The sequence below is a fragment of the Rhinolophus sinicus genome, linkage group LG07, assembly GCF_036562045.2.
Source record: "Rhinolophus sinicus isolate RSC01 linkage group LG07, ASM3656204v1, whole genome shotgun sequence".
NCBI classification, from domain to species: Eukaryota; Metazoa; Chordata; class Mammalia; order Chiroptera; family Rhinolophidae; genus Rhinolophus; species Rhinolophus sinicus.
Genome location: NC_133757.1, coordinates 104,413,541 through 104,426,975, shown reverse-complemented (window position 1 = coordinate 104,426,975; position 13,435 = coordinate 104,413,541). Strand labels below are relative to the sequence as shown.

The 13,435-nt window shown below is 35.5% G+C and overlaps 1 protein-coding gene across 1 annotated transcript in view; it reads left to right on the top strand.

Annotated features, from left to right (window-relative positions):
- Positions 1 to 13,435, top strand: part of MND1 (meiotic nuclear divisions 1) — a 46,859-nt gene that overhangs the window by 6,742 nt on the left and 26,682 nt on the right. Inside the window, exons 3-4 of the mRNA XM_019722334.2 lie at positions 2,737 to 2,794; positions 6,369 to 6,517. Coding sequence (XP_019577893.1) covers positions 2,737 to 2,794; positions 6,369 to 6,517 — 207 coding nt within the window. The remainder of the gene's footprint in view (positions 1 to 2,736; positions 2,795 to 6,368; positions 6,518 to 13,435) is intronic.

Genomic DNA, 13,435 nt, shown 5'->3' with positions numbered 1-13,435 from the left:
ATTTTGTCCTTTATGATATTGTTAGAATTTTCTCCAATATCAAAATTGGCTGTTTCTGATTGAAAATTTTTCAATTCTGCTCTCAATTACAGTCATGCACCACTTAGCAGAATACAGTCTGAGAAATGGCTTAGGCGATTTTGTCGTCATGCAAACATCAGAGTGTACTTACACAAACCTCAGTGCTATGGCCTGCTACACACCTAGGCTGTGAGGTGTAGCCTATTGCTCCCAGGCTGCAAGCCTATGAAGCATGTTACTGTACAAAACAACACAAGGTTCAATCACGCACAAGAGAAAGTGATGCATCAAGAGATGCAGTAAACATGAGATGTGTGAGGCTGCTGCTGGCATAACACAGCATACTGTTTTACAGCACACTTTTATAAATAGGAAGAGTACACTCTAAAGTAACGTTAAAATGTACAGTATGGTAAATACATGAACTGTAACAGTCGTTCACTATCATTAGCATGTATTATGTATTGCACATAATTGTACGTGCTATATTTTATACAGCTGGCAGCGCAGTAGGTTTGTTTACACCCAGCATCACCACAGACACGAGTAGTACGTTACACTAGGAGGATGGCTAAGTATAGCGTCACTAGGCAATAGGAATTTTTCACCTCCATTATAATCTTACGGGACATTGGTCAAAATGTCATTATGCAGCACAGGACTGTGATTGTATTGATTGATTTCAGTTCATATATTGATTCATATAAATACATACACATATACGGGATGCCAAAAACGTACACACATTTTAAGAGATGTTATCTATGTAGTAGTTTTCAAGGTGAATTACTGTGTAGCAATGTGTAGTATGACGTTCGCTCAAAAGATGGCATTAATCAAATGAATGCTAGCGTCATTCATTGTATTACAATTTTAATACAGTTTTTTCCTTTCTTAAAAATATGTATATATATTTTTGGCACCCTCTGTATATATGAAGTTGCTAACGTAATAGAAAAGGAATACTTTGCCTGTTACACTTGAGAACATGGAAGCAGTATAGCTCAATAATTGACAATTGGCACCTGAAGTCTGTTTTACCTAATAGCTTTGTGCCTTTAAGGAAGTTATTTGACCTAAGTCTCAGTTTCCTCATCTATTAAAGAGGATAATAAAAGTTATCTAGTACTATAACTATGTGTCTTCCATGGTATCTTACACAGTTAGGTTTTTGTTTGTTTGTTTCTTTGTTTTTACGGGCTAGAACCATTGTGTTCATCTGTCCTCTATTATGTCTCTTTAATGCTGGGGAGAGCTAATATTTACTTGAGACCATTTTCACTGTCCACTTAAATGACCACATTTCAGTTCTGAGACTAGCTCTTTGCAAGCTCATTGATTTACACAGTAGCCGCACTGGGGCAGCCAGTGTGTCTGGAGCTCTTCCTTGATGACCACCCATAGGCAGATGTCTCAATGAGTTCATGTTCTTTTTCCAGGGAATCTAAGGTATTTGCAAATAGGTTTGATTAATTGATTTTTTAATGCATTAGAGTCCTAACATAATGAGTAATTCTTTGCATGTTCTCTGAGACCCTAAAGTATTACCTTTAAACAGTCTATTCCCAGTGTACAAAAATTGACCAATGACTTCATGTTTTCCTTAATTTACTAAATCTTAAGTGTAATGAGATGAAATTGCTTTTTCCAACATTTTATTATGAAAGATGAAAGTATTTTACAGTGATACCTATATGTCCGACACCTAGATTCTACCATTAACATTTTACTCCTTTTGCTTTATTACATATGTATGCATCCATCACTCCTTTATCCATCCATCAATTTGTCTTTGGGGGTGGTGGTGGAATTTATACCCAGTCTTTTGTCAGGTATATGTTTTGTGAATATTATCTTCTGGTCAGTATTTGTCTCTTCAGTTTTTTGATAGTGCCCTTGATGAGCAGAAGTTTTAAATTTTTATGAAGTCTCAATTCCATTCTATTGAAGTTGCCTTTTCAAGTTTATTTTGGAAGAAATAAATCCCAGATTTCCATAACACTAATCACAATAATTCTCTTCTAATTACTGTATGCTTCAGTATTCTCAAATATTTCACTTTTGTTATCCAAGTTTTTTTCACCACTTCAACCAAGGCTTATTACAAGAAGGAAGGAGTATTCTGTTTAGGTTTTTTCCAACTGTAAGACTAAATGTTCTGCATGTATATCTTCTCATAATGTTTTCCTTTGGTGGACATGCAATACGTATAGGTGAATGCTTGATAGGCAGTTATGAATTATATAATTTTCCTATTGTGTAAGTATGGCTCTTCCGTGAAACTATAAATGTAAACAAGTCTTAACAGTTGTATGTTTTGCTTTTAGTTACAGCTGCTAAATCTGTAATGTATTGATATATGCTAACCAAAGACTGTTGGTGTTTTCTTAAAATCAAAGTGAAATCAGAGAAGCTGATTATCTCATGTTAACAAATGATTCATCATAACTAGTTTTTATACTTCAGTGGGAAGATGTTCTCCTCTCCGACTACTTCAAAGAATTGTATGTTCATGCAAACTGTCCATTTCAACTTCTCTTGAAGGTATTGAAAAAGATAATAGCAATTTCTTCTAGCTCTAAAATGCTTGATTCTATTGCACTGTTCATTTCTAGGCATAGTTTTTTAGTACAATGTTGTATGAATATAATTATGGTAAATATATAGTAGAAGTAAATACATGTTTTTCATCTCTTTTTTAAAAAACTTAAACAGAAAGATGTATTCCAGTTAAAAGACATGGAGAAGATTGCTCCCAAGGAGAAAGGCATTAGTAAGTATCAAAGACATGCTGGGATATTTAGGGAAATGTCCATCATCTTTTCTGCTACAGTCTTTCACTTGATGGAAACATAAATTGCTAGAGATGAATGTTTGTAAAAATCCTTTCATGATGTATTTGGGCCATGGCCATGATTCCTGTGTTTGGAGTATCTGCTCTAAGAAAATTAAAATGGAATGTAATGTATGCATGCCTGTGTACACACAGACACACACATATATGTACACACAAATATACATATTTATTTACAGGTATTTTTTACTTCAAAAGAAGCAAAAACTGTTCATGTAGGTTCTAGTATTTGTTAAATGTGACTTTTTGTCTTTACATGGTATATTAGTTTTGTACAACTGTATTCGTTTTCTGTAGTAGAAAATTACCACCAACGTGGTGGCCTGACACAATAGAAATTTAGTTTCTCGAAGTTCTCGTGGCCAGAAGTCTAAAATCAGGGTGTCAGCTGGATTGGCTCCTTCTGGAGGCTCTGAGGGAGGACCGTTTCATGCTTCTCTCCTGGCGGCCACCCACAGTGCTGGGCTTATGGACACCTCATTCTAAGCTCTGCCTCTGTTTTCGCCTGGCCTTCCCCTTTGTGTTCTCCCCTTCTGTCTCTTATAAGGACACACAGCATTGGATTTGGGACCCATCCTAAATTCAGGATGATTTCATCTGGAGATCCTTAATTACATCTATTCAGACGCTTTTTCCAAATAAGGTCACGTTCACAGGTTCTGGGGGTTCTATTTTGTTAAACCCACTACATTTTTAAAAAAAATACTTTCTGATTATAAAAACGACACATGCTTATTTTAACTGATTTGGAAATTATAAATATGAATTATAAATATGGAAATTATAAATATGAAAGTAAAAGTTGTTCGTAATCTCTGTTCTGAGAACACCACTGTTAACATTTTGGTGGATTTTGATGTCTTATTCTTAGGTTCTATTTGTGTGTATGTATCTGTCCATTTCTCTAAGAAGGAACTGTGCTATATGTACAGTTTTGTGTTCATGTGTTTTTTTATATAACACATTACTCACATTTACCTATGTCAATTGCTTTAAAATGATTTACAACACCTGCATCTCCTAATGTTTAACTCTGTGACCACCTACTGTGCCATAACTTGCTTAGCCCGTTACCTCTTGTTGAACATCTACATTGTTCCCAAAATTTGCAGCTAGAATTAATTAACATGCTACCCATAATTTTTTTTCTAAAAGACTAAATTTTTTAGAGCATTTTTAGATTTACAGAAAAACTGAGAGGAAGGTCTAGAGATTTCTCATGTACTTCCTGCTCCCCGCCACCCAATGCATAGCTTCTCCTAATACCAACATCTTGCACCCGAGTGGTACGTGTGTTACAATTGATGAACCCACATTGACACATCATAATCACCCTAAGTCCGTAGCTTAGGGTTCACTCTTGGTTTTGCTCATTCTATGGGTTTGGACAAATGTTTAATGACACGGATCCATCATTATGATATCCTACAGAGTATTTTTACTGCTCTAAAAATCCCCTGTGCTCTGCCTATTCATCCCTTCCTCTACCCCCCATACATTTTTTTCCACATCTCATATTATGTCAGTAGGAAGTGTCCCTAGAAAATAGAATAGAAAATAGAGACTTGGGTAGTTTTAGGCTTTTTGTATGTATTCTCAGATTGCCTCAGCAAAGGCTATACCAAATTATACTCAAATGCATTTCTTAGAACTGTGTTTTCATTTCTAGAATTTTTTGACATTTCAGTTTGTACTTCTTTACAAGTAAGGTTGAATGTTTTGCATATTTGGTGTTGATTTTATTTATTAAATCTTTAACTTTTTAATAGATTTTATCTATTTGGGCATTAAAATGTCAATAATTTCTTGGTACAGTTTTATTTAACAAATTGTTCATGAATTTCATGAACAAATTGTTCATGAATTTCAAACATTTGTAAGATATAACTGTATTTTTGCATGCTATTTTTTTTTAAAATTTTATTGGGGAATATTGGGGAACAGTGTGTTTCTCCAGGGCAGAGCTCAGCTCCAAGTCCGGTTGCCATTTTCAATCTTAGTTGCAGGGGTGCAGCCCACCATCCCATGCGGGAATTGAACCTGCAACCTTGTTGTTGAGAGCTTGCGCTGTAACTAACTGAGCCATCTGGCTGCCCCGCATGCTGTTTTTTAAAACTTCTTTCTGATTTTTAATCTTACCCCCAACCATAATATCCAATGTATTTCTTTACTGTTTAATGTTTCATAATAGTTTTATTATAATTTTCTTAGCAAGAAAGGCTGTGCATGTTTATTGTTGGAAAAAAATTTAAAATGAACAAAAAGAAGGAAGCAAAAATTGCCTCTTAACCTACCATTCAAAGAGAACCAGTCACATTATTTATTTTTTTCTATACTATATATATATATCTATATCTATATCTATCTATCTATCTATCTATCTATCTATATATATATATATATATGATTTTATTGGGGAAGGGGAACAGGATTTTATTGGGGAACAGTGTGTATATGCTTCCAGGACTTTTTTTCCAAGTCAAGTTGTTGTCCTTTCAGTCTTAGTTGTGGAGGGTGCAGCTCAGCTCCAGCTCCAGTTGCCGTTATTAGTTGCAGGGGGCGCAGCCCACCATCCCTTGTGGGAGTCGAACTGGCAACTGACAACCTTGTGGTTGAGAGGATGCGCTCCAACCAACTGAGCCATCCGGGAGCTCAGCTCAAGGTGCCATGTTCAATCTTAGTTACAGGGGGCGGAGCCCACCATCCCTTGAAGGAGTTGAGGAATTGAACCGGCAACCTTGTGGTTGAGAGCCCACTGGCCCATGTGGGAATCAAACCGGCAGCCTTTGGAGTTAGGAGCACGGAGCTCTAATCGCCTGAGCCACTGGGCCGGCCCTCTATACAATATATTTCGTATTATACCTTTATTTTTCTATATAATACATATTGAATGTATATACACTATGCCATTAAATATTTTATAACATAAATTTAATGATAGCATTGTATTCCATCGCAGTAAGATACTTTGAAAAGTCTAGTTATTGTACTGGTTTCCAGTTTTTTACAATTGAAAACAGTGCTTTGACAAGCATCCTTATGCATGTCCATCATTATTTTCTTTAGCTGAATTTATAAAAGTGCAATTTCTACTTAAAAGGCATGCATGAATCTAAGGTTTTAGATACATACTGCCATATTTTTCCACTCGTGTTGAGAGTACACATTTCCCTGAATCCTTCATTATATTTTTTAGTTTTTTTTTTAATTTGGTACTCAAGAAATCATATCTCATTGCTTTGTTTTATATTTCTTCAATTTTTAATGGGGTTGAACATTTTTCTTGTTTATTGACCATGCATATCTTGTAGATGCTCATTGGTGTACTTTTGTTTTTCTATTGGAGTATTTGCCTTTTTTTGGTTGTTATTTTTAAAAGCTCCTTATTAACTCTTGATGTATAATATTTGTTGCAAGTATTTCCCGTTATTGGCCTTTTAATTTTATTTATGATGTGTCTTAATGTAGAGTCTTTAAAAATTATCTCTTTTAGCTGCTATGTCAGTAAAAGACGTTCTTCAAAGCTTAGTTGATGATGGTATGGTTGACTGTGAGAGGATTGGAACATCTAATTATTATTGGGCTTTTCCAAGTAAAGCTCTTCATGCAAGGAAACGTAAGTTGGAGGTTCTGGAATCTCAGGTAAGCCCCCACTGTTACAAATAATAGATTGCCTGTTGATTTATTGATGATGGCCATTCTGACCGGAGTGAGGTGGTATCTCATTGTGGTTTTTATTTGCATTTCTCTAATAATTAGTGAGGTTGAGCATTTTTTCATATATCTGCTGGCCATCTGTATGTCCTCTTAAGAAAAATGTCTCTTCATGTCAAGCTATTACATTGTTTTGTACACTTGAAACTAATAAAAAATAATAACAGATTGCCTTTGTAAAAAAGAAATTTATTTTACTGAATCTTTTCATGTAATGGTTTCTGTTAAATTTTTAACATTCATTATTTGACTCAAAATCTAAAGATAATCAACATCCCTCTCTCTCCCCCAAACAATACAAGGACCTTAGAATGTTTTAATTTTCTTCCCACATGCTGTGATATTGTTTTCTAGTATTTTAGTTCCTTTTAGGTTTATAGGAAAATTGATGGGAAGGTACAGAGTTCCCAAATACCACTCCCTTCTGCCTACCAAACACACAGTTTCCTTTATTATTTACATCTTGTATTAGTTTTTGTGTGGACATGTGTTTTCATATTTTTGGGGAATTGCTGGGTCATAAGATAACGTTATGTTTAATTGTTTGAAGAACTTCCAGACGGTTTTCTAAAGTGACTGCACCATTCTACATTCCTACCAGCAGTGAATGAAGATTTCCGTTTCACACTTCTTCACCAAATTTTGTCATTACCTGATGTTTTGATTCTAGCCATCCTAGTGGATATGAAGTAGTATCTCATTATGGTTTTGATTTCCATTTCCCTGATGATTAATGAAGTTGAGTATTTTTTCATGTGTTTTCTGACCATTTATATATCTTTCTTAGAGACATGTCTTTTGCCCATATTTTGTCTCTTAAACATGATGCTGCATTTTTTTCCTACCTGGACAATCAGCTTTAATGCGTCTTTTGGAGCAAAAATTATAGTAAAATAAGACCCTGTATTATATTTATATCATATTACATTATATTATATTACATTATTATATTATAAAAACCCGGTTTTATATTGTAGTAAAATAAGACCGGGTCTTATATTAATTTTTGCTCCAAAAGACGCATTAGAGCTGATTGTCTGACTAGGTCTTATTTTCGGGGAAACATGGTAGGAAGCGACATGCATATTCATCACCCAGCAATTTTTTTTTAAAGTTATGTAATTAAAAACTTTATAGAGGGTAATTTACTTTTAGGCCTTACTGCACTTTCCTGTCTTCATGGGTTTTTCTTTTTTTAATCTTCTTTGCAAATTCCCTTGTCCTTCATTTCTACTTAGCTAATTCTCAATGTGTCTCCTCTCAGACACCTTCTCAAGCTCCCATAGCTTGAGAATTCATACCTCAGATTTTCAGTTCTTTCAATTTTTCACATGTATAAGTCTTTTTGATTAGTTTTAATAGCTTTATTGAAGAATAATTGACATACAAAAACTACTGGTGTTTCAAGTTTATAAATTGATACATTTTGACATACGTATACCTCCATGAAACCATCACCACTGTCAAGGTAATGAGCATACGCATCACCCTAAGAGTGTTTTCATTCCCTGTTGTAGTCTTTTGTGCCCTTGCCTGCACTATTTCCCTGCCCCCATCTCCAGGCAACTACTGATTTGCTTCCTGTCACTATGCATTAGTTTATATTTCCTAGAATTTTCTATAAATGGAATCATACAGTATGTACTCTTTTTCCTGGCTTCTTTTACTTAGCATAATTATTTTAAGATGTATCCAAGTTGCTGTATGTATTAATCATTCATTTTTATTGCTGAGTGGTATTCCATTGTGTGGATGTACAACAGTTTGTTTATCTGTGATGGATATTTGGGTTTTTTGTCTGTTTTAGTTTTGGGTGACTAGTATATGACTATCAATATATTCTTTGTATGGACGTTTGTTTTCATTTATAATGGGTAAAAACCTAGGAATTGAATAGCTGGATCATGTGGTAGGCATATGTTTAACTAGTTAAGAGATTGCCAGACTGTTTTCCAAAGTGCTGTGCCATTTTATACTCCAGTGCCTGGAGAGTTCCGGTCCCTCCACATTCTGACCACTAATACTTGGTGTGAAACCTATTCTAAGAAGTGTATAGTGATATCTTGTGGTTTTAGTTTCCATTTCCCCAGTTACTAATAATGTTGAGCATCCTTGCATGTGTTTATTTGTCATCCATATATCTTCATTGATGAAATGTGTGCACAGATTTTTTGTCTTTTAAAACATTGGGTTATTTGTTTTTATTCAGTTTAGACACTTTTTTATGTTTTCTGGATATAAATCCTTTACCAGAAAAATGCTTTCGAATTGGTTTTCTCCCAACTTGTCATTCATATTTTTATTCTCTTAACTGTTTTGAAGAGTAGAAGTATTTAATTTTGATGAAGTCCACTTTATTAATTTGTTTCTTTATGGTTGGTGTTTCTGGTTTTGTACTTTACTTTGCTCTAGGCAATTCATGTCTGAAACTGGGCATAACCGTAGCTAATGAAGTATTTCTTGGTTAACTTTATAAAACTCTTTGCCTTTGGGAAAAAAAGGCCAAATGTACACTTTTCTTTGCTTCTGGATTTAGCATAATCTCTACTTAGCAAGTGGAGGAGCTTGGCAAACCTTAATAGAAGTAAGGAAGAGATTCTTGCTAGTACGCTAGTATAGTGAATCTGTTTTTGTTTACTTTTGTTTGTTTGTTTGGCATTCATTTTTTTTTGTTGTTTTTTTAACAGTGAATCTTTTTAAGAAGTGAACATAATATCATTGTTTATTTTTTCTGAATGCTTAACGAATAGAAAGTTCTGATTAGTTACTAATAATATACTCCTCTCCCTACTGGTCTGAGAGTTGGCATCCAATATATTTTGTGACACACCCTTCTCTCCCCACCCCTATTTACAAGTTGTAGGTCAAAGCTTAATCTTACACACCTGCTCAGAAATCAGAGGTCAAATCAGAGGCTAACACATAAGCAGTAGTTTTAATACCTTCTATGCACTCCAGAAGCAAATGAAGAGCAGGATTTTAATGTCATTTGTAAAAGGTTGGTAGCCCTTCATTCAGAACAAGTATTTGAGAATCTATTCTGTGTAAAACATTTTACCACATACCAGAGGTAATTTGAAAAAGTAGAAGTCAAGATCCATGCTTTATAAGAAAGAATTGTAACCTGTGCCGAAGCTAATGCATATACACATAAAAGACTGAAATGAAGAGTAGAAAGTGTTATGTGGCTAACTTCCTGAATGAGCGGTAGAGATTAAAAATGCTGCAAGAGATGGTGGGATTTCTATAAAGATAGAAGGCACTCAGTTAATGTTAAATTGAACCAGATTCCAAATTCAAGGTTGCACTGAAGGATTGATTTATTCAACACATTGCCAAAGTAAAATGTGCGCTTCCTTTGAGTTTCTTGTTAATTACTTCCAGATTAGAGTAGGGGGGAACTCTTAATTCCTCCCCCCGACCCCCATCATTCTGTTCTGCTTTGGTTCTGTCAGTGATTCCAATTATGTGCTGGAATGTGTTCATCTCTTGAGAATAGACTTTTTTTTTGGTAGTAGATACGAAAATTAAGTCAGAAAACACATTTTTCTCTCCTCTGCTTTAAGGTTATGTGTGTTGCTCATTAGTAAAGACAGTCTAAAAGCTTCATGCTTATAATTTATGTTTTTCTTTAACATTTTCTAAGATAGCAAACAAGCCATCAATTGTGTGTTGCAGTAACGATTTCTACAGATATTCTCTGTGTGCCTGCTCTGTGCGTGCACTGGAACAAGACCTTTGGGCAATATAAAAATCATACTAGATGTGTTTCCTGTTGAGATAACTTATGCTTCAGTTCGGAAAGGACGATACATACCTTACATAGTTAATCAACTTTTTACGAAAAGACATAGTTGATTAACTTTTTATGAAAAGTTAATTAATGATGTAGATTTAATTTATGTAAGAGTATTGCCAAATACTGTATTTGCTATGGGTCCTAATTGTTATATGAGTTTAGAGGATGGAAGGATTTTTGTAAGTCCATATAGTTAAGAGAGACTTCTTAAAAATGATTGTTTTGAGCTGAAAATTGAGCAGATTTAGATGGATGGAGGGGGACAGAGAGAGCCACTGATGCTGATATTGACGATGGCAGCCAAAATTTATTGAGCACTTGGCTAGGTACAGCTTAAAGAGCTTGTGTTAGTTGTTGGGGCTGCTGTAACAAAATACTACAGAGTGGGTGGCTTATAAACAACAGAAATTTATTTCTGTTCAGTTTTGGAGGCTGGTCAGGTAATCTCCTGGGTCACAGATTTCTCATTGTATCCTCACATGGCGGAGCCTCTTTGGTTAGAACACTAATCCCATTCTGCAGGGCTCCACCCTCATGACATAAGCCCCTTCCAAAGGCTCCACCTTCTAATACCCTTACCTCTAGGGGTTAGGATTTCAACATACGAATTTGAGGGGTGACACAAACATTCAGATCACAGAAGAGCTTTTTTATGTTTTATATCATTTGATTCTTACAACTGCATGAGGTCGGTATTAGCTTCATTTTATAATGAGAAGACTGAGGCACCAAGAGGTTAAATAAGTTGCCCAAGGTGTCAGTATTAGTATTAGTAGATGGGGAGGCAAGATTCAAATCCAGGCATTCTGACGCCATAGTCCTTGCTCGTGACCACAGATAAACAAAACTTTAAAGCAAATTACATTCAGTGAATAGTTGGTGACCAGCTTGGAAAGAATATGCAATTTTTTGTTGTACAGTAATGGAAAAATAAAGTTAGAAATTAAATTGAGGCCATATTATGGGATGTTTTAGTGGTTGGATTTTATCATATACACCAAACTGGGAAAGTTGAAAATTTTATTGCCAGAATATTTTTACGGTGTTTTTTTTTCTGATCTAATTGCTTTTAAAAGATATATTCTAAGTTTAGAAACTAGTGTTATTACATTCTGATAATAAGCAAAGCTTCCCCCATATGTGAATAATACATTATTGTTAACAGCGCTGAGAATATATGATGTAGTAATTTATTTCTGCAAAGCTGAAATCAGTATTTGGGATGGGTAGAAAAAGAGTTGTTAAACTAGCCTCTCTAGATAGCTGTTACACAGATGCATTCCTGAAGCCTTTTCTCTTTAACAGGCAAGAAAAGCTTTATGTGGAGATGATGAAAGTGGTAATACATGTTTAAATCTGGTGGTTCTTCTGAAATATATGTATAGTTGTATATGTTACGGTATTTCAGTGTTAGTAGAAATAGCCGTTTTGGTTCCACAGAAAGTAGAAATGACCAGACCCTTTTCTCATGTCTTTGTTGTGATTTTATTGTGAATTTTTATATGGCTTAAAATTAATTATATTGTGGGAACTCCCAAGTGAAATGGCATTTCTTTGTATCCTGAAGAAAGCTTTACAGTTAAGGAAGGAGACATTTAAATGTGGGTTCTGGGAACATGTGTGGGAGTTCATAAGGGAGTTAGGGTGAGGGGCATTCTGGGTACAGAGACCAGTATGTTAAGGCAATATAACATAGGGGTTCAAGAGTGGATTCTAGATTCAAACCCAACTTCTTCCGTTTATTAGAAACCTCTTGTACCTCTGTTTTCCCATCTGTAAAATGATCCTAATATTTTTTACTTCGCAAGGTAGTTGTGACAATTAAATGTTCTCTGTGAACTGCTTACAGCAGTGACTAATACATAGTAAGTGCTTTAGCTTTTGTTATTATAGGCAAACCCCAGATGTGTGTAGAACTACATACTGTGCCAGAGAATCTTGAGTTGTTTTGTACCACTCAATTGTGTGTGAGGGGTGAATGGACTCCAGCTAGATTGGTAGGCAGGTGCTGATAATGAAGAGCTCTGTGTAGCTAGGTTGACGGCTTTTGAGTGGGAAGTGAGATAATAGCCTTATGTTAGAAAGATGGTTCTGTTGGCAGTATGGATACTCCTCCCCTGGAGTGTACACTGAAATTGTCCTGCTAGGCAAGGATGAAGTCCTAAACGAAGACACTGGCCCTAGGATTGGGGATAATAGACTATGGAGTTTAGGAGGTACAATCTATAGTCACTAGTCGTGTACACTTCGAGTCTATAAAGTTCAGATTTTAAAGTAAGCAGAATAATTTTTATCAAACATAGATTTCCCCTTTGTTGCCTGTCTGTGTGTGGATGGGGAACACATGCTGTCTGTTGATATTCTCTGAAAGTCTGGTTTAGAGAGCATACATGATGATAATGATTAAGATGCATGCTTAATTACTCCTATATAATATGTGATATTTCTAAGACTGAATTCCAAAAAAAGTAAGGTCACTATAATCATTACTACTTATTGGAAACCATCTTTACTGTTGTATGGTGTGGACTGGAAGGAAAAGAAAAAGCTATGGGCCAGTGAGGAAGGGTTCCAGATCAGGTGCGTAGTAGTTGGGGCAGAAACTAAGGTAGTGCTGTGTTGATTTATGCATGCATTCAACAACATTTATTAGTCTCTGCGTGTCTCAGTAACTGCATTCCATGCTGGGGATAAACATGGTTAAGTTATCCCTGCCCTCAAATCCCTGCTGTGGAAATCAGGAATTCTATAAAAGAAATAAAGCACAAAGAAGTACTAAACTCTGCTGAGGAGGAGAGGATACAAACTTCCCAGAAGAAAAGGTTTTTGAGATGGGACTTAATGGATGTATGTCCCTGGTTAATGAACAGGTTGGAGTTTGGTAGTTTGAGGAGTGAAAAGAGCCGTCCAGCACAGCCTGTAAACACACTAAGATGAAACGATGGCATTCAGGAAGCTGTGAACAATTTGGTATAGCTGGTGTGTAGGGTTACAGAAGGGGTAAGCGCAGGTTATAGGCTGGCCAGTGGCAGGAGCTAGATGACAGA